General features: G+C 40.0%; 1 protein-coding gene across 19 annotated transcripts in view; it reads right to left on the bottom strand.

Moving 5' to 3' along the window:
- Positions 1-13,013: 13,013 nt before the first annotated feature.
- The window catches only part of LOC135210713 (forkhead box protein P1-like), a 627,610-nt gene continuing 618,727 nt past the window's right edge, over positions 13,014-21,896 (bottom strand). For all 19 annotated transcript variants that reach the window (XM_064243497.1, XM_064243492.1, XM_064243493.1 and 16 more), the window contains one exon: positions 13,014-17,136. In XM_064243497.1, coding sequence (XP_064099567.1) covers positions 16,636-17,136 — 501 coding nt within the window. In that variant the 3' untranslated portion in view covers positions 13,014-16,635. The remainder of the gene's footprint in view (positions 17,137-21,896) is intronic.

The following is a 21,896-nucleotide window of genomic DNA, read 5'->3' on the forward strand; positions in this document are numbered from 1 at the left end:
AGTACGCACGAGGTATTTGTTTTCGGGATCGTCAATGTGTACGTAATATTTGAAAAAAAAAGTGACCAAGATCTCTCACATGGGATAAGTGATCAAGGTCTCTCTCATGGGATAACTGGAAACTTTGCAAGGTTGGTAGAATCTCCACTCCCTGCTGAACAGAGGGTGTAGACCAATCATTTACAACATGCATACCAGTATATATACGTATAATCAAGGCACTTCAGTTTATGTTGAAGGTCAGCAGCCGAACATTCAGTACCCAAATCAGTTGCAGAGAGAGCATTTGGTTGAACAGGGTTTTGATGGAAACCAGGGCCAACAGAGTCACGAGGTGCAAAAAAGAACCAAGTGATAAAAAACAGAAAGTTGAAATTCTGTTAACTACGTAAAAAAAAAAAAAAAAAAAAAAATGTAAAAAAAAAAAAAAATAAGAATCAAAGAGAGAGAGAGAAAAAAAAACAAAAAAACTGCAGAAATTAATGCCGCTTTTCATAAAGTGCAATCATTTGTAGAAGACACCCCCCGAAAAGGCTCACACAGGAACAATGTGAAAAGTAGGCAGAAACAATCTTCCTTGGATAGTTACGTATGTAGTACGTACGTATATATTTTTTCAAGTGTACATATACGTACATATATACAAAAGAAAAAAAAAATGGCAGAAATTAAAGCCGCTTTTCATAAAGTGCAATCATTTGTAGAAGACACCCCCCGAAAAGGCTCACACAGGAACATTGTGAAAAGTAGCAGAAGCAATCTTCCTTGGATAGTTACGTATGTACGTAGCCTCACTCGAAAGGTAAGCTTCCACATTTTACGTACAGTATATTTCTTGTTACCATGTACACTAATATACACTTTATTTACAGGTTATATTTTACATTTTTTTTTATTAAATTAGGTATTGAATGGTCCAAATTGTTGTATTTCATTGTTTATAGGTCAATTTAGCTTTATTATGAAGTTTACTGGGGTGTTATTGGAGGGCTTGGAACGGATTAGCCATTTTACATGTAAAATATGGTCCAAGATACGAAAACCTCATGATACGAAGGGCGCCTCGGAACAGATTAATTTCGTATCTCGAGGTACTGCTGTATATGGATGTGGGATGAATCACATACCTGGATGTGTGATGACTCACCTATATGGACATGTGATGGGTCAAGTACATAACAGGGATGAGTGATGACACGTAGACAGTCGTGTGATGTAGAACGATCTATGAGTGAACATCAGGGAGAAGGCCACCCTTGCCTAGAAGTTTCTTGACTGTTCACTCTGGAAAAAGCACAAAGAAAGTAGGACCTCGATCACGCATACGGTCGTGTTGTGTAGAACAATCAGGGAGAAGATCACTCTTGCGTAGAAGTCTCTCAACCCGACTGGAAGATGAACGGCAAGAGTAGGACCTTCGCCACGTACACGGACGCGCGACGAATCACGAACACAGCTGTGATATGTCTCCAGAAGATGAACATGAAGAGTAGGAGCTCCATCACATACACGGATGTGCAACACAACATGTATGCGGCCATGATCACCTTTGCCCTCCTAAATCAGAGCTGTCTCATCATGTTATGAACTCAAATAGGCTGAGGAGATGAAGAACCAGCCTGAGAACTCAGATGCTAAGGAAGATCAACACAGACTAGAACACGTTCACGTTCTGGAAGGGGAGAGTCATGTCTGTGCGGGGGAGATGGTGAAAAACCTCTTTCACTCTCAGAAGATGCCAGAAGTCCCAGTTTCTCCAACAGGAGGGGAGGAGGAGGAGGAAAAGGCAATGGAGGCCTTGCCCTACGAGGTATCCTGCTTGAAATCCTGGGGCACCTCCTACTAAACAGTCTAACCAATCAATCAACTCTTGATAGAACACTTCTGATGGGTTGACAACCGACTGCGTTTGCCTCAGTGGTGTGGTTGGTATTGTCTTGGCCAGCCGCCTCGGTGGCTGCGAGTTCAATTCCCTGGCATTACACTGAGGTGTCAGAGGTGTGTATTTCTGGTGATAGAAGTGCACTCTTGAAGTGGTTCGGAAGTCACATTAAGCTGTTGGTCCCGTTGCTGAATAACCACTGGTTCCATGCAACGTAAAAACACGATGCAAACAAACAAACAAACGAGAACCGACTGCGATGACGTGGCTGAAGCAGGGATTGACGTCACGGCAACAGGTTGTGGGAGAGACATCAGGTGGAGAAGTACTGAGGGTGACGTCAATGCCTTTGGTGAAGGTGGCGAAAAGGTCTTCTTTCGTCTCCTACAGCAGCTGGAGGGCCGTACACGCCCTCGTGTGAATCATCTGACAGAGATAGGTCTCAGTAGACTTCTTTTCATCTTTCTGTTTATTGTCCAGTACAACAGAAGTCTGTAGGTCTTCTACTCCATTGCACCTGGCACATGGGCCATTGCAATGACTCAGAATGACTTTTTCAGACAAACTCGACACTTTGTCTTTCTACAGTCTTTCTACATTTTTTCTAATTGGTAAGGTGTTCAAAAGACATTCACCCTGAATTGAAAATAAGTAACTCTCCTTCCAAGGTAACGAGAGGAGTTCCTCCGGAACCTAACCTTCAGTGCCAGCGACATGAGTGGTTCCTCAGGCAGTACAATCTCCATGTCTTCATGGCTAAAAGACTATCCAGCATTTTCTTTGAGCTTCAACGGAAATTGTTGAACTCTTTCAGTCCTTGGAGTTGTCTTCGCTGGTTGATTTCATTGATGGGACTTTTTCTCTGGTCAGAATCGCGAGTTACTTATTTCCAATTCAGTTGTGAAAGACATAGGTCCACAGTTCTACATTCGGCCTAGTCTTTCAAAGGAAGTAGTATTGTTTCTCCTCAGTCGAGTTAAACTACTGATGAGAAACTTCACTCTGTCTTGCCATCAAGGGGACGTCTAGGTGGCATTTGACTCGTTTAGGGTGCACATGCCCTTGTGAGAATCATCACACAGGGATTTATTTCTCAAGACCAGCATTGGCGAAGAGGATAGACAATTTGCATGGATCTTCTTTATATCACCCTTCAAAAGGCGAGTATCGATGTCTCAACTCTGTCTCAGATATCATAATGAACTCCTAATCATTAGGCATCTGTTGCCAGGTTCGAGACTTTCATGATCCCCTGCACCTTGGACTTAGTAATCGCCGATTCAGATCAATCATAACTTCTATTAGCATGTTGCAGTACTTTAAGAAGACTCGACATCCTTGATATGGATGTCGATAACCTTTCACTAGCTACTCGCCAGGGGAGAAGTGTCTCTCTTCTGGTTTTGCGAGAAGATCAGGTGGTGGTTCTCTGCAACTGGCTACGACATCGCCTGTACGCTTTTCCCCGAGAGTGTACGGTATCAGTATCAGTTTAGTGCTTTCCTTACATTCCGAACAGTACAGTAAGTCCTCGGGTTACGCCGGTCTCGACTTACGATGTTTCGTGGTTACGAACGTGCCCCCATAAAAATATAAAAAATAATATTATGCGTCGTTCCGTCTTACGCGGTTTAGCGTCGTAAGTGACGTAAACAAACGCGAACTAGTTCCGGGCGCATGGCGGAAGAATACGCTTTGTGGGGGAGAGGACGGCGTCGCTTCGCTACGCTCATTCCTCACCCATACGCCATTTTGGTTGTTTACGCTGCCTCTCTCTCCCTCGTGTTGTATTGTTTTTGTAACTTTTTGCTCTTTGTTATGGCTCCCAAGCGCAAGGCGGACTCTTCTGATGGTAGTGCATCGAAGAAAAGAAAGGCCATCACCATGGAAATGAAAGTGGACATTATAAAGCGATCTGAGAAGGGAGAAACGCCAACAAACATTGGCCGCTCGCTTGGTCTTAGCCGTTCGACCGTTGCTACCATTTTCAAAGATAAAGAGCGCATCGTTGAACATGTGAAAGGATCTGCTCCTATGAAAGCGACAGTGATAACCAAGCAGCGTAGTGGTCTAATAATTGAAATGGAAAGGTTATTGGTGCTTTGGTTGGAAGACCAAAATCAACGGCGTATCCCAGTCAGCCTTATGGTGATTCAGGAGAAGGCGAAAAGATTGTTTGAAGCGTTGAAAAAAGAAAAGGGGGAGGGAAGTGAAAGTGAAGAGTTTGTGGCTAGTAGGGGTTGGTTTATGCGATTTAAGGCTCGGGCCAATTACCATAACCTTAAAGTGCAAGGTGAAGCTGCTAGTGGGGATGAGAAAGCAGCGAGTGAATTTCCTAAAGCGTTGTCTGAGATAATTAAGGAGGGGGGTTATTCTGCTCAGCAAGTGTTTAACATGGATGAGACAGGTTTGTTTTGGAAGCGTATGCCTAACCGCACTTACATCGCCAAGGAGGAGAAGTCAGCACCCGGTCATAAAGCCAGCAAGGAGAGGCTAACTTTACTTCTTGGGGGTAATGCTGCTGGCGACTTCAAACTGAAGCCCTTGTTGATGTATCAGGCTGAAAATCCAAGGGCACTCAAGGGCATTTGGAAGGGTCAACTAACCAGTAATTTGGAAGGTCCAACAAGAAGGCATGGGTGACACTTGCAGTGGTTTTGAGGACTGGTTTCGTAAACCATTTTGTGCCAAGTGTGGAGCTGGAGTTCTCCAAGGGATCCCCTTTTAGGTGTTGCTAGTGCTGGACAATGCCCCTGGACACCCTGCCCAGCTGGGAGACTTCAACCCTAATGTCAAGGTGGTTTACCTTCCACCTAATACCACGGCCCTTTTACAGCCTATGGACCAAGGAGTGATTGCTTCATTCAAGGCCTAGTACCTACTAAGGACAATTGCTATGGCTTTACAGGCAACTGAAACCAAGAAGGACTTGACTCTGAAGGACTTTTGGAAATTCTACAACATCCTTGATGCTGTAAAGAACATTGCTGATTCCTGGGAGGAGGTTAAGCAAACAAACATGAATGGTGTCTGGAAGAAAATTTGTCCTCAATTTGTGAATGATTTCCATGGGTTGTTGCCCTGAGTAAGGAAATCAATTTGGAGATGGAGGTTGATTATGTTACAGAGCTGCTGGAGTCTCATGGCGAGGAGTTATCTGCTGAGGACCTGATACAACTGGAGAAGCAGATGATAGAGGAAGAAGAAGCACCCACCCCAGAGCCTAAGGCTTTCACAAGGCAGGACTTGGCAAGAGGTTTTGCAGAGTTGCAGCAAGCGTTGGCAACTTTTGAGGCTCAGGATCCCAACTTGGACAGGTTCACTAGGGTTTCCAGAGGCATCATGGATTTGATGCAGTGTTACAAGGAGATCTTGGATGAATAGAGGTTGCTCTCTGTTCAGACTAACCTGGAGCAGTATTTTAAGAAGGTAGAGAGGCCTGCAAGAGATCCTGTACCCTCTACCTCAGCTGCCTCTGCTAATCCAGACTCGCCTGCCCCACAATCTCCAGCACCTTCTGAATGTTCTGCTAACCCAGACTCGCCTGCCCCACAATCTCCAGCACCTTCTGAATGTTCTGCTAACCCAGACTCACCTGCCCCAGCATCTCCAGCACCTTCTGTAGGTTCTGCCTCACCTCAAGACTCACCTGCCCCAGCATCTCCAGTATGTTCTGCCTCACCTCAAGACTCGCCTGCCCCAGCATCTCCAGCATCTTCTGGAGGTTCTTTTTCTCTTCACTAACCTCCCCCAGTCTCTCCAGCACCGCAGCTTCCTCTCCAGTGTGCAAGCCAACCAAATTAATAAAGGTAAGGAATTGTTCTCTCGTTGTTATTGATACGTATTTACATTAAATCATGTGGTATTTTTTAATGTTCCGACTTAGGCTGAAAATCGTGTTACGACGCATCTTAAGAACGGATTAACGTCGTAACTCGAGGACCCCCTGTATGTTGAAGTGGAAGATAGATGTGGTCTCATCAGGGACCACATTTATGTCCTACCTTTCTTTGCCCGCAAATCCTTGGAACCCTTTTTTCTTGGACATGTGGTGGCTGCTCAACAAGTTTTGTTTCTTACCTGGTTCCTTTAAGAGGGTGGGTTGCATCTTGCCTAAGGTGTGTGGTTCTAGAGGTGAGAAGGATTTGAGTGTGACTGGCCTCTCTTCCTCCTCCTCCTACGTTCTTCTATGTACTTTTCTTCCTTCGGGCTGAGAATAGGCCTGGAACCTACACAAGGTGCACCGGTGTCTGATGTGGTAAGTCTACACATCGACCAACTCCACTCTTTCCTCTAGCAAGGGGAGTCTGGCAAGGTAATCCCTTCTCTCATCTTTGCCTTAATGCCTCCGACTCTTAATATTCTTCCCAGGCTTTTTTGTATGAATTATGATTCCACATTCATTTGAAAAGGCCCAGAAGTCTGACTCTTGATCTTGCAGTTCTTATACGCCAATCAAATTGTCAGAGGCGTGGCACTCCTCTCTTTTGACCAGGAGTAGCTGCCCAGGTGTGCCAAAGTCCAGTTAGTTCAAGAGAATCACTCAGATTCCCCCCTCCAGCTAGTGGGTCTTCTTATTGTAAAGGACGGAGGGTTTCTATACTGTGTAGGAACTAGTCACAATTTTTAAAAGTGCGTTGTATTTTTCCTAATTATACAAACCTGAGGTCCTTTAAATGCCCACCTCATGCGACCACTGAGTCTGAAACCTGGCTGAAAGGCAAAGTGGAATGTTTAAATCCAGGCAGGCAGGTCTCCCTGCCTACAGGACAATTGTTACTGCCTAATCACCTTCTTCAAGTTTTAACGGCCATTTTCCAGCTTTGCTGTAAGCAATTCCTATTGTAAAGGACCTCGGGTTTGTATAGTGAGGAAAAATACAATTTATGTACTTTTAAAAATTGTGATTTTGGGCCCGTAGACAACTGAATATAAAACAAAAACTTTAAGGTTGTTTTTCTCTCTGGACTAGCAAAATGTTTTCAATAATTTGGATTATTTGATTTCCTCCAATTTCACTTTATTTAAATTTATGACTGGATTTTCATCTTTGCAGGTTGTAAACAACAATAATTTTTTTTTATTTTGGGGCCAAAGAGAACTAAAATTTAATTTTTAAACATTTTATTTCCTCTAATTTTACTTTGTTTCATTCTGAGTTAATTTTCATCCTCAGAGTTAATAAACAGTGCTAATATGATTGTATTTTTCATAGCTAACAAACCTGAGGTCTTAACATTAGGATAATCTTCTAACACCACCTGGAGTTCACTATTATGTATTTCTCTACCCTCTGATCTGAAGGGAAAGCTTTGGCTTTTACTGTGTCTATAACCATCGCTAAGTACACCAGCTTTTGACCGAGATCCAAACTCAATTTCTCCCGATTTATCACAATGCCTCAGCTTAGACAAAACTGGAGATGTCTGTCCTGAAGTCATTTTTTCTCGGGACTTTGCTATCACCAGCCAATTGTCCAGGTACCTTATTAATCTGATTCCCTGAGCATGACCCTATGTCAACACAAGAGTGAATACCCTTGTAAATACTGGAGGAGACATTGTCAATCAGATCTGCCAGACTGAAGTGGAGAAACTTCCTGGAAGTGTGCATCCTTCAAGTCTTTTGTCAATGTAAAACCTTTTCCGTTACTGCTGCTAGTCTGAAATCATAATTGCAACCGTCGCACCGAGGATGTGAGAGTGGAAGTAGGCTGTGACGTCACTGAGGGAGCAGGCTGTGACGTCACCATGCTTGATGGAAGAGGCTGTGTATTGACCTTGGAATCATTCGCGCCACTGCCATCTGTCATAGCGTTCACCTCCATAGACTGCAGACCAGGGGTAGGAGGGACACTCATAGATGGAAGACCTGGAGGGAAATTATGGAGGAGTTATGGGAGTTCCATTTGACAACGTCCTTGAGAGAGAGATAGAGAGAGAGTTTCGTGGTTTGTGTTGCTGATCGTGTAGTATGTATATTTGTGTTTTGGTTTTCTGTAAGAGAGAGAGAATGGTTAACAATTGAATTGGGTGTTGGTGAGTTCCAGGTTCTCTGCTGGTGCAGTTGGAGTTGGTTTTTAGATCAGAGTTCTGGGGTGTCAGTTTTTGTAGAGATCCTGTGATGGTCAGTAGTGTCGGCAGCGGTCTATGAAGAGTGTTGAAGGCATTGAAAGTGAGTTGAGTTGTGGTATTGATTTGTTGTTTGATATTGTTTGCTTTAGAGTTGTGTGCCTGTGTTGTTAGATTTATTGTGCTTGTGAGTTTCTGTTATGTGTGAGTTGTTATAGTTGAGGGTTGTTGTTGTTGGGAGCTGTTGTGATTTCATGGTGTTGTTTGTTGGGGGGGGGGTGTTGCCTTTTTGTGTGTGTGTGTGTGTGTGTGTGTGTGTGTGTGTTAGTGATTGTTTGTGCAGTGGTCTTTTTTTGTGGTTGTAGTTCTTGTTTGTTTGCTGTGTTGTTGAGTTGTGGTTGTATTCCTTGTTGGTTGTTGAGTTGTGGGGTTGTGGTCCTTGGTTGTTGTTGTTTTGTTGTTGGTTGTGTAGTTTGTGACAGTTGTTAGTGTCTCAGTGACCTCAACCAGCGGACAGCACAGCATAACCCTGAGTATCTGGAGTTGGGTGAGTACATGTGTTTGTGTTTTTTTGTTGTGTGTGTAGGTAGGTCAATTGTCCTGCGTGTATTCTGTAGTGTAAAGAGGAAAGTGGGGCTAAGGGTGAGTTTGGCAGCCGGATTGGCTCAGTTTATGGGGGGGGGGAGATTTTCCTCCGCTTGTTTTCTAAGCTTGTGATCCCGCTACATTAAATTTTTGGCGCCTGAACAGGGACTGTTGGTGCGGCCGCTGCAGTACGATTGGGGTGGTGAGTTGTGTGATTGGTAGAGAAAGTGAGAATGGAAGGGTTGAAGGAGATGGAGAGACTGGAGGAGGAGTTACGGTTGGCGAGGGAAGCTAAGGAAAGGTTGGAAGTGGAGAGTGAGAGGTTAAGGGCAGAGTGAGGAGCTGAAGAGCAAGTTAGAGGAAATGAGAGGAATGCTAAGGAATGCGAGAGTGGAAATGAAAGAAGAGTGGTTGAGAAAATGGACGAGAAGTTCAGAGTAATGATGAATGCAGTGCAGGAGATGATGAAGGGATTCATGGGAGAGGGAGCAGTAGGAAGTAGGCCTACTGGGTCTTACGATGGGCCAGGAGTGGTAAAGAAAGTGAAAGAGCGAGTGGATGAGAGTACAACTGACGAAGGTGATTTGGTTGTGATAAGTAAGGGAAAGAAGGGGAAGACACAGGATAAGGATAAACTTGAGGACAAGAATAAGAAGGGGGATGAGGAAAAGAAGAAGACTAAGGCAACCAAGGCTAGTAAGGGTGACAGACAGGATGAGACTAGAACTGAATACATTGGGAAAAGGCCTGAGAGTGATTTAGAAAGCAGTGAGTGGAAATGGGTAGGTAGAGAGAAGAAGGGTAAGAAGAGCATAATCAAGAGTATGGACGTGAGTATGGAAGTGGACTCGCTGTACTATTCGGAATACGGAAAGAAGGGTCAGAATGGAAGTAGAAAAAGTGAGAGTGAGCAGGAAGTACAAAAGGCTTTTTATATGAAAGAGGTACCTCGATGTGCTCAATACAAGGAATATGGTAGTTGGGACATAAGGGACTTTTTTAAGGAATATGTGAAGTATTGTGTGGCTGAATATGGAGATAACAAGAGAGTTAGGTAACTTCTTGAAGGGATTTTGTTGAGTATGTATGGGGTAATGAAGAGTGTAGGGCATGTGCCGTAAAAGTGTGTGAAAGCCAGGATTGTGGAACAGGCAAAGGGGATAAAGAGTAGCGTTAGATATAGGAGAAAGCAAGATTTTGAAGAGACAAGAATGAATGTTGGTGAGTCGTTGTCAATGTTGTGCAGGTTGGAAACATAAGCTAGGAAAAAGTTTGGGGACAAAGGGATAAATGAGTTTAAGGAGTTGGTGCAAAAGTTGTTGGCAACTGTGCCTCAGAGTGTATATGAGTTTATAAATCTGAAACGTTAGGAGAAAATGCGATTGACGAAGGAAAGGTTGATGTGGGATGACATTTTAGAAATAGTAGAGGATTATGAGTGAGTTAGGTGTATGAAAGAGAGTAAAGTGTTAGTGTTAGGACTGAAGTAGCTGAGGTTATGCCAAAGTTTAAAAACTATAGGGAGGCAGTTTTACAAAGGCCGAGGCGAATGGCAGAGCGAGTGGTTGATAGGAGCGTTAGAGCAAGTACCGTGAGTGTAGTTAGCCCTAAAAGAGATAGGAGTGTTGGAAGAGTAGGGTCAGTTAGTTGTGAGCGAGAGCAGAGTGTTACAGATGTGGTAAGCCAGGACACAAGAAGAATGAGTGTCGGTGGGCGTTAGGGGCGTGTTTTGGTTGTGGACAAACTGGCCATTTAGTGAACGAGTGTAAGAAAGATAGGGATATAAAGTGTTGTAGGTGTGGACAGGTAGGGAACAAAGCAAGTGGATGTCGTGGTACCCGTGTGAATGTGGTTTGGGGCAACTGGAAAGATAGGGCATTGTACTAGGATGTGTAGAGCGCCGCAAGCGAAATGTGTCGAATGTGGAATGGAAGGTCAAGTGGCGAGTGTGTGTAGGCAAAAGAGGTTGAGTCAGGCTGGGAATTTGGGAAACTAGATGTTAAGGGGATTCAGTTGGGTGGGTCCTTTAGTATGCGACAGTATGTTCGGGAGAATGTGATGAGTGAGTAGTAGAAAGTGAATAAGTGAGAGCCGAGTGTCAGTGAGCAAATGGGCCTGGAAGATCGGCAGTTGGAGTTGGTTGAGTATGGAAGAGAGTGGGAGAAGGTGAAAGGGAGAAACGTTAACTGCATGATAGAGGGGTTAGTGTTAGGGTAAAAATGGTGGATAAGGCGTGTAATATGGATAACTTTTAGAGAAGGAATGACACTTATAGTGTGTGTGGTTTTAAATGGTCAGGGTTTAGTGAGATTTCAGCAGGAAGGGAATCAAGTTGTAAGGATGTGGTTGGCAGTATGAAGATTCTCTTCAGGAGTTTGGCAGGAGTGTAAATGAGGTGAGAGATTTGGTGGCAGAGTTACGAGAGATGTTAGGGCAAGAGTTGGAAGGGGTAGATGAGGTAGTGAATGGGATTTGGGAGGATAGTAGTGAGGGAGATGGTAATGGGAGTCTGACAGGAAGTGGTCTGGGAGAAGTGGATGGCGGTGTAACTAAGAGTGTGTATGAAGGCCCTCAAACAAGATCCAAGGGGCCTGCATCCGTGGGTGTTGTGGAAGACTATTTAGTGTGGGTGTTGCAAGTGTAAGGAGACGTCAAATGTAATGGGGGAGGAAATATGGAGGAGTTATGGGAGTTCCATTTGACAACGTCCATGTGAGAGAGAGCGAGCAAGTTTTGTGGTTTGTGTTGCTGTTGAGATCGTGTAGTATGTATTTGTGCTTTGGTTTTCTGTAAGAGAGAGAGGTGTAATTGGTAAATGAATGATTAACGATTGGATTGGCTGTTGGTGAGTTCTGGGTTCTCTGCTGGTGCTGTTGGAGTTGGTTGTTAAGATCATTTCTGAGGTGTCCGTCTTTGTAGAGATCCTGTGGTGGTCAGTAGTGTCGGCAGCGGTCTATGAAGAGTGTTGAAGGCATTGAAAGTGAGTTGAGTTGTAGTATTGATTTGTTGTTTGGTTGTTGTTAAGTTTGATATTGTTTGCTTTAGAGTTGTTGTGCCTGTGTTGTTAGATTTGTTATGCTTGAGAGTTTCTGTCAAGTTATATGTGAGTTGTTATAGTTGAGGATGGTTGTTGTTGGGAAGCTGTTGTGATTTCTTTGTGTTGTTAGTCGGGGTGTGTGTTGCCTTTTTTTATGTTTTTTTTTTGTGTGTTAGTGATTGTTTGTGCAGTGGTCTTTTGTTGTGGTTGTAGTCCTTGTTTGTTTGCTGTGTTGAGTTGTGGCTGTATTCCTTGTTGGTTGTTGTGTTGTGGTCCTTGGTTGTTGTTGTTGTTTTGTTGTTGGTTGTGTATTGGTTTGCAATGGATGTTAGTGTCTCAGCGACCTCGACCAGCGGACAGCACAGCATAGCCCTGAGTAGCTGTAGTTGGGTGAGTGCATGTGTTTGTTTTTTTGTTCTGTGTGTAGGTAGGTCAATTTTCTTGTGTGTATTCCGTTGTGTAAAGAGGAAAGTGTGGCCAAGGGTGAGTTTGGCAGCCGGATTGGTTCAGTTTATGTTGGGGGGGGGATTTTGCTGCTTGTCTTTTGAGCTTGGTCAATTTAGCTTTATTATAAAATTTACTGTGGTGTTTTTGTAAGGCTTGGAACGAATTAGGCAATTTACATGTAAAACGTAATTCTAGATACGAAAAAATCAGGTTACGAAGGCCGCTTTGGAACAGATTAATTTCGTAACCTGAGGCACTACTGTACTAATCTAAATTTTACAGCTATAGAAAAATTAAGTTGAAATGTTGAAAAATTTTGCATTTCCATATGCCGTCATGCTGAATTTTTTCTGACCATAATTGGTAAAATTTGATTCCTGCCAGTTTCATTTTATTTTGTTCTGTGACTTAATTTTTATTTTCAGAGGGCATAAACAATGCTTATGTTGATTTGTTGCCATAGAAAACGGAGATTAAAATGGTGACAAATAAAAAAAAATTTCATTATATGGACGTATGGAATTTTTTCAGTATTATTGGTTAACATTTCATTTCCTCCAATTTCACTTAATTCCGTTCTTTATTTCAATTTTCGTCCTCAGAGGGCATAAACCAACACTAATCTTCATTATGGGGCCAGAGAAGTGAAATTTGAAATTTTACATAATTTGGCTTGATTTTTTTTTTTTTAATACTCCGACCTGTGGATTTTTTTTTTTTAAATAAAATTGGTAAAAAAAAATTCTGCAATTTCACACATTGTTTTTAAATAGGTGGTCAGCCCCACCTTTTATAATGAAAACTGCTCAATCTTGATTGTAAGCCATTGCTGGTTGTTTATCTTGGTCCATATTCCCATATAAGGCAATCTCCCTCCCTCCCAAATTGTATGATCCATCTTTGTAACATTAGACCAGTCTGCCTATCATCTTTACTTAAACCATTTTGGGAAAGTAAACTTTCATATAGGAACAAGAATGAAAAATACTACTATTACTCTAATGACTTTACTTGCTCTGTAGGGACTTTACATGTGGGGAAGAGGGATGTACAGTGTTTCAACTTATCACCAAAATAAACTACCACATGCAGACAGATACTCCATTATGACCAACACTGGTGGACAACTTGCCTCTATATCACATATTGGTCATTGCTCTTTCACTCTTTCTTTCATGTGCTTGACAGTGATTAGGTTATTTAGGATTCTTTGTTGTGAAAAAAAATGTAAAACTTTGCGGCTGAATGATAAATGTTATGTAAGTTTAGTCATTAAGTTATTGTAGTGGTTAGGTATAAATTACAGTCTTGAAAGAAAAGTTTTAGTTTTGGATATAAAATACACTTGAAATAATTCAAGAATGATTATTGGCTTAACAAATAAATTCTCCAAAATTAAGACTTGATCAAGGTATGGGGCAGTTCAGGCATTGTACATGGTACACTGCACATTTACATAACTAAATAATTCAGATCTCTTCACTAGAGGAAATTAACAAAAAGTAGTCATATGCAATTAAACAATTTTCTAGACAAACCTTATTACTCTTAAACAATGACTATAAACATCACCGAGTTTGAAAATCTAATTGCATGTCAAATCATCACAACTACTACTGCTCCTGCTTTTACATAAAGCATGTAAAAAGGAGGTAGCTTACGACAACAAAGATCCTTTGCCAAATTGTTGAGTGAGGAATGAGAGACTAAATTAGGACAAAATATCCTGGTGTAAATATTTTTAATATCAAAAAACACTAATTTCTGATAAATAATCAACATGTCTGGCATACAATGCACTTTGCCATACAAATATAAAGAGATTGACATGTTTATTTCTATAGATCTCTGGACTAAATCTGAATGATAAACATTGGTGATATGGTAAATGCAAATGCATGTTACCTTTAATAAATTTACAGTATGAACAAAGGATGGTTGCAACATCTGTAACTTAAAAATCTGTACACTTGTACGTAGCCAGTTTTCTGGCTGTTTTGTGTGATACATGATCACTAAATTCAAAGAGAAAATCACTAGTAATGCTCATTTTCATTTAAAAATAAGCTCACTGAAATAATAATTCAAAGGCTTGATTTTAATAATCATGATTCACAAGTGAAATCTATATACAAAGAGGCCCTCAAAATGCATGTAGGTCTGTAAGGCTAACTCAGAACCTAAAAAGGATGATAAACATTCCTGGATCATATTCTGCTTTTTTAGAAAAGCTATTGCACATGACCTCATATTTACACCCACATGATTAGGGCTTCATGGTAAACAACCTATTGCATATAAAATAAGGAAAGGAAAAAGTTTATATACTTTGGCTTTTTAAAGTACACTGTCAGCTAGGGAACCGTTCACTATAAAATTTTAATGCTGTACTAGTCATGTATTTGGGGCCTCTTTCTTGCACACACACTGGGCTCTCTGGAAGTTTTATCCATATCAGTCCGATTTATAAAAAAAAACAATTGCAAGCACAAAGTTTGCTTTGTAAAAAATAAAAAGAAAATACACCACTGTACAGAGAGCCCATGAAAGTGCATGTAAGTAGACCTAATAATATGAGTGGAGGGCAGGGATCATGATAATACAGTCATACAATGGACAGTTATTGCTCAGGGACTGGGCCTGACATTGCCCAGGGGAATGTTCTACAAGAAGCTCATCTACTACCATGTGACTTGCGACCAACAGGGACATATGGCAATTTAGGAATCAGAACTACGACAGGGGTTTATCAAAAGCTTCTTTTATAAAGTACAGTACTTAATACCTACAGCAGCTGAAAATTCACACTGACAGACATAAAAGGGCTTCCATTTTTTACCTTTTCTCCAAAAAATGTATGTGTCATGGTTTTATTTTCTATACTGAATTATTTCCAAAATCACAATTATAAAATATTTACTTGCCTACCATAGTCCTGACTCCTTAACACAGCAAGGCTAACCTACAGTGATAATGCAGTACACAGGCTTGAATATGTATCGTATCTTTAACAATGCTGCCTACGACAGTGGTCCATTCTATGCAGTTCCTACTAACCAAGCCCAATGAATGTACTTTGGAAAAGGGGTTTATACAGTGTTGAGACCATCCAGGGTATTGCAAATTCCTTTAGAATTTTGTGCATATATTTAGACATTGTTGTAATTCACACCAATGCTAAAGGACAAAAGATAAACTGTTTATCTCTTGATTGACAACACAGTAGACATAAGTTTTTTTTTTTTATTACAGCATCTTAGAATTGTGCAAAACCAGTGTGAAGTCATTTTTCGTGAAAAAAATGTAATAACATTTTCTCACCAGATAAACATCACTATTTTTAATTATTTAAAAATAAATGCAGTTCTTTTGAAGAACTGAAAGTTCTTTTTAAGAACTGAACCAGGCTACTACAATGATCGGGTTTCCTTTCTAAGTGTCACTAGTTTTGGGATGGTTATTTTAATTCTAAAAATACACTAACTTGCTAAGCTATTTAGGATCCTTCTGTGCTTTCCTAACCCCACTTAATATCTACTGGTATAAATAAGAAATAAATAAGGTATATAGGTGGGTTTGTTTGAGGTACATATAACTGCGTCGATTTTTTCTGGTTCTAGTTCTTGCATAATTTTTAAAATTTTAAAATTGGGTTTTAACTCAGTAAATGGAGTTCTTATAATATAAGAAAAATAAATAATGGTAGCTTATTTCATTTCAGTTGTTTGTTAATTATCACTGTCATGGAAGAACAATCTTGAGATCAATTTTCACAGTTAACATACCGTATACAATAAAATGTTAGCTCGCAGCTCAATATGGCACTTAAATTATAGCTTACATTGCAGTGTCCTTATAATAAATATATATTCAGTGCCTAGTATCAAGTTAATCAGCCATAATTTACATTGCAATGAAAAGAAATGGCCGAGTTGATCAAAGACGCCAGCATACTCACTACCTACATGGATATTGATGGGGGAAAAGGGGCTAGAAGAGCACAGTACACATTTTGCTGACCCATCTAGGAATGGTATACAGACAGCTCTTGAGTCCATCTGTTGCCTTAGGTTATTCTACACTAGGTGAAGCCGAGTTTCAGTCTCTGCCTGTGCTATGAAGTTCAGAAACTCTACTCTTACGATAGTAAGCAATCACATCCTTGTCAAAACCTGTACAAAACAATCTGTCCATCACCGAGAAAATAACACTTGCATCGTAATTGACGTCAGTGTTGTAGGTAAGACTAGTCTGATATGAAACAATTAATCTAATAAAAAGTCTAATTTCATTAGTGCAAAAATAACAAATTCTTCCTTCTTTTCCAACAGGTTCCCCTGCCTCATGTACGTGTGCCGGTGCTTCTTTATCATTTGAATTATCTGTTTATCTTGTATATACATTACATAAAGTTATGTTTTTAAATAAGGGAATACCAGTTGAAACACACTCAACACCAGGATATGCGTCTTGTTATTGGGCCAGCTATCAGCTGGCTCATCAAGGAAGATGGCAGTAGGAAAAGTATTTCATTTATGTATATTTATATATAATTTTTTTCAAGCAGTTCATCTACTCATAGTAAGCAGATACTTTGCCATTAATTCACATCACTAGCCTTCTAGAGGCGGTCCTTGTCGCATATGTGCTTCATGTAAAAGTTGTAAAGGAGGAGGAAGCCCCGTTGAAGTTGGTACATGGGAAACTGCATGCGAGACTGGTGGAGGTGGAGGTGGTGGTGGCTGTGAAACAGGGCTTGGCGGTACTGGACTACGAGACCTTGGTCTGTCTTCCTCCATGCTAGGATAGTGATGACGATAATGTAATGATGGTGAAGTTGGATGAAGCACTTCTTCTTCACACTCCCTCTGGGTATCCATGGCGTTGTCCTCTTCAGTCACTTCCTGCTTTACTATCTGGGATGCATAAGAGTCATCTGGTTCTTCTTCTCGCTCCCTGTGTGATGGAGGTGGAGGAGGCTGTTCATCCTCCTCTTCATGACGAGGCATTGTGTCTTGATACGTAATAGGTGGTGAACCACCCTTATTATCCATGCTAGTTGGCAAGTTGAAGGCATTGTTCAAAAGTGGTAAATTGGAGTCTGCTAGGGCAGCCTGTAAAAAGAGAAATATTTAATGTGAATATTTTTCATACTTCAAAAGATATCTTAAAAGCTAAAAAATTATTTGTAATAATAATAAATTTAAACTGAATGAAATACCTCATTGGGTATCGGCTCTACATATAAGTATAATTACACTTTCATGACTTGCAAAAGTTAATGATAACAATATTTGTACATTAAATAAATTATACATGTGTAAAATACATTTCTGATATAAAATGTAATAATACACAATCAAAGAGCTGGCCATTATTTTTTCTTATAAATGTAATATGTAGTCTGTGCTAATGTGTTAATTTTATAGATAAGTCTACTTAAAAATTTATAACCCTGAACTTCTTCCCATTAAAAATGTATTATTTTATGCATAAAGCTATGAAGCACAAACATAATCTGCTGGGGCCAAGTGAATTTTCAAGTAAAACAAAAAATCCATTTATGCAAGGCTAATTTAATTATCAAAATGGATTCTGATTATTTACAATAGACTCATGCGTATGGATAATTTATGCAGTAATTCACTTTTAGCAACAGAACACTTCAACCCAATGCTCACACTTTCAAGAGGTCTGTGATGATGAAAATATAAAAGGCTACTGTCAACTTCAAAATTTCTATAGGTTTCTATATTTCATAAAAATTGTGAGGAGTGATGCTAACAAATTTCCATTATCATTTTACCTTGTGCCATTTTTCTAAGCTGAATAAAGTTTATTGGAATAATTTCCATAAAATAAGGAATGTTTTCCAAATTATTTGGGATTAAAGGGTTAGGGCTAATTGGAAAAATTCAGACTAGTAAAAATAGCCTCCACTTCAAGACATCAATTGAAGAAAAAGAATCATATAAAAGAGGCTTGTAGACATTATCAAGCTTACACACACCGTGTCCAAGATTGAAACAGCATTTTTTCCCCTTTCTACAGGGCTCTTTTATATGCTCCTTTTTCTTCAATTTAGCTTGGCAGTGGAGGTTATTTTTTATGCTCTGAATTTTTACAATTAGCCACAACCCTTTAATCACAAAGACTTTGGAAAACAAACCTTATTCTATGGAAATTATTCCAATAAACTCTACTCGGCTGACAAAACTGGCATAATATGAAATAATGGAAATTTGGTGGCATCACTCCTAACAGTTTTTGTGAAATATAGAAACTTGTTGAAAAATTAAAGTTGACAACAGCCCTTAATATTTCCATCATCACAGACCTTGAAAATGTGTGAGCATTGGGTTGAAATGTTCTGTTACTATTAGTGAATTACTGCATAAAGTATCCACATGCATAAATCCATTATAAATATTCCTCTGTAGGGGGATAGTGCCGTCAGTGGACCTCATGTGGTGCACAGTAGGCATTACTTAATGTTCTTTGCAGTGTCTTGGCCCCTAGCTGCAACCCCTTTCATTCCTATTACTGTACCTCCCTTCATATTCTCCTTTCTTCATCTTACTTCCCACCCTCTCTTAACACTTTATTCATAGTGCAACTGTGAGGTTTTCCTCCTGTTACGCCTTTCAAACCTTTTACTGCCAATTTCCATTTCAGCGCTGAATGACCTCATAGGTCCCAGTGCTTGACCTTTAACCTAAATTCCATATTCAACACAACCCATTATAAACATTCAGAATCCATTTTAATAATTTGACTACATTGATGCATTGCCCTGTTTATCTGACAGATTTTGACTGAGGCTGCAGAGTAACGAGTTTATGGAATAAGTATTGTATTCTCTATTTCAGGATAGCAAGATAGTTGAGATCTGGACTTCGCATACTGTTTGTGGCAAAGATCAGACATAAAACTAGTACTACAAGTAGTCAAGACGGTATTTAAAATCACAGTTACATATCAAAGGACGCAGCATCCATTCTTGGTGCATTCAAGGAATGGAAGTCAGATGTAATCAAAGGACGCAGCATCTATTCTTGGTGCGTTCAAGGAATGAAAGTCAGATGCAATGTCTTCTTTATGTATTTCAGGTAGGAAATTAAACATTTCTCTATGCCCTTTCCCTATTTTCTGGGATTTTTTACTAATCAGATTTGTTACTTATTTTCAAACTAGTTGCTCTTCTACTAATCAGAATTATGTTTTTTAATCTCCAAGAACTTCCAGCTATTTGCTCATGTAATTTACTCAGCTTTATTGGCATTATTTTAGTCTGACTTCAGAATTGCATTTCCTTTGTAAGTACCCATTCTTTTGCTGCATAGAAAAGCACAGTCATTTCTAGGTTGATATAAATAGGCCTTTCTCTCTTCCATGTCGTAATGAATTTTCACTTGTTGTCTTCAATGTCTTTTCAAATGAGTATATGCCTTATGTTTTTAGTTATTGAAGTAACTTAATCAATAAGTTTGATGTTTATGTGTTCAAGTTGACAATATCTTTCCTACCTCCTGGCCTCTTAATCTATAAAAATATTAGTTCATGATCCTAAATATGAAAGGCTTTGGCAACATTACAGTTATTAATACATCAGAACACATTTTACATTTGTTTCTTACTTTACTTTAATGGAAAGCCAATGAAGCTTACTCAAGATACATCTAACTCTGCTCTATTATTTCTTTAATTACTTTCATGACAGTCATCCCTTGAGGTATGACTGTCCATTTTACGACACCATGATATATTCCTAAGGGAATACAAATCATCGCATTTTATTACACAGATATCCCTCAGCATGAGCTGACAACTGTTGTTTACTTAATGGGAAAGGGGGCTGAGTAAGGGAATACCCTTCACTCACCTACTACACTAGCCTCTTTTTATTCAGCCATCGAACAGTGCAGATGTGTGGTTGTTGGACTGATTGTGTAATTTGCCATACTTGTTTTTTCCTTTAACTGTGTTTTTTTTTTTATACTGTATACTACTTTTTTCTGTGTACTTTTTTTTGTGTCATTTGGCCTTGTTTGTCTTTATGGAGTACAAATAGGACCAGTGAAGGTGCAAGGGACTTGGGCATCCAGGTGGTCACTTCTTGTTCCACTTGGTAGAGTCACAGAAGAATTTTTCCTTTTGTAGGGATACAGATACTAGTATGATTTTTCACTGTTATGTATGTGCATGGTCCTCTTCTCAGTTTCATAAGAGGTGGAAGGGAAGGAAGGGAGGTGTTCACCAGCTAATGAAGCCACCAGGCCCCTCTTGCTTATTTTCCAACTAAAAAGAACAAACCCTTTTCATTTCATTTCATCTTGTCAAGAAACTTCAAATTATGTGACACTTGGCAGTTCTCATCTTATACTGTAGCTTCTCTGTCATCTGCGAGGAAGCAAAGTCTTCAGTTACAGTGCCTGAACCTATAGCAGATGTTTCAGCCTCTCTTGTTCCAGACCAGCCCTTTGATATGAAAGATGAACAGTGCATTCTGAAGAAAACTGAAGAAATGTTCTGCATCTTCACCTCCTTTTTCCTCAACATTGTTGTTATCTTTCAAGATCAACTGTCCCCATCCCCAGACTTGCTTCCTCTGCTTATGAGAAAGAAGAATAAGTGGAAGTCTAAGGCCTCATGTAAGAACTCCAGGAAGAATTCTCATGCATTTATCCTGGCTGTAGGTAAACAGTAGTGCCAAATCACCAGTGTGCAACCATACCTCTGACAGGGCTGTTGTCTAAATGGCATTATTTAATCACAGCTTTTTCACAACAGAATTATAACTTACTTTTATCATAAATTTATTTCTTAGAAGGAAAAGTAAGAAGTGAACTAAGGGCCGAAAAAAAACCACATTCCCTTTCCTTCCCATCATTGGATTAGTGTTAAACTCTATGGTGCTCTTTCATAGGTAACATGGTGTCAGCAGTGGAAACAAGCAAGAGTCCTGCATTCTCTATTCCACCACTTGGTATTTTTTCAACACTTAATGGGTATAGAGATTTGCAGTAAAACTTTTTGATTGATTAGGCCTTCAGTTTCTTGGGTTTAGAAGAAATAAACTTTCCCAGCCCTTCCTGTAGCTAAAGCTGATAAAGAGGGCAAGGGAGAGAATGGGTTGGGAGGGTTACTTTGTAAGTCAACCATTATTTTGGCTGCCCTATTTCAAAGGGTTGCTAATCTTTCATCTTCCACTTGGGGTACTATAAGGATTACAGACAATAAAGAAAGCCGCTAGAAGTCATAAAGAACCAGCCTCCAGTATTTTTACAAACACCTCTGAAGATGAGAAGGCCAGTGGGACTGGAGTTGGAACTCCAACTCCAAGTCCTAACTATAAATAAGTGTTTTGCATACTCTCTTTAGATGGAATGACACAAGTTGTGCAGTAATCCATAACAAGGAATGACTTCAAGCTTAGACAGTTCTGAGAACATGTACTACTTGAGTACCTATCTGTTGTAAGGTGTTGGTTTTGAAACTATTTCAAACAAAAAAAAAAAAAAAAAAAAAAAAAAAAAAAAAAAATCTACAAGATGTCATCTTAAGACTTTGCTATGGTATGCTATAAGTATTACCCAGTCAAAGGGTTTCTCCTAACTTCTGCTCTGGGAGAGAGCCCTCATACTTCTGGCCCTCTCCTACTTTCTCCTAATAAATGGGGTAACGGGATAAAGTTAAATGTGTACCCAACTAGCAGACAAGGATCTGGGTGTAGCACATAGGATGGCTTACTCCAGGAGGTATAGTGTTGATTTCTGTCCTGGTAGGAACAGTCTTTTTGGCTTTGGTGGGTTATCCTCAGCTACCTGTTATCACTATAGTAAATTTCTGTTCTCTCATAGGATCTCCATTTCTA

The sequence above is a fragment of the Macrobrachium nipponense genome, chromosome 4 (assembly GCF_015104395.2).
Source record: "Macrobrachium nipponense isolate FS-2020 chromosome 4, ASM1510439v2, whole genome shotgun sequence".
NCBI classification, from domain to species: Eukaryota; Metazoa; Arthropoda; class Malacostraca; order Decapoda; family Palaemonidae; genus Macrobrachium; species Macrobrachium nipponense.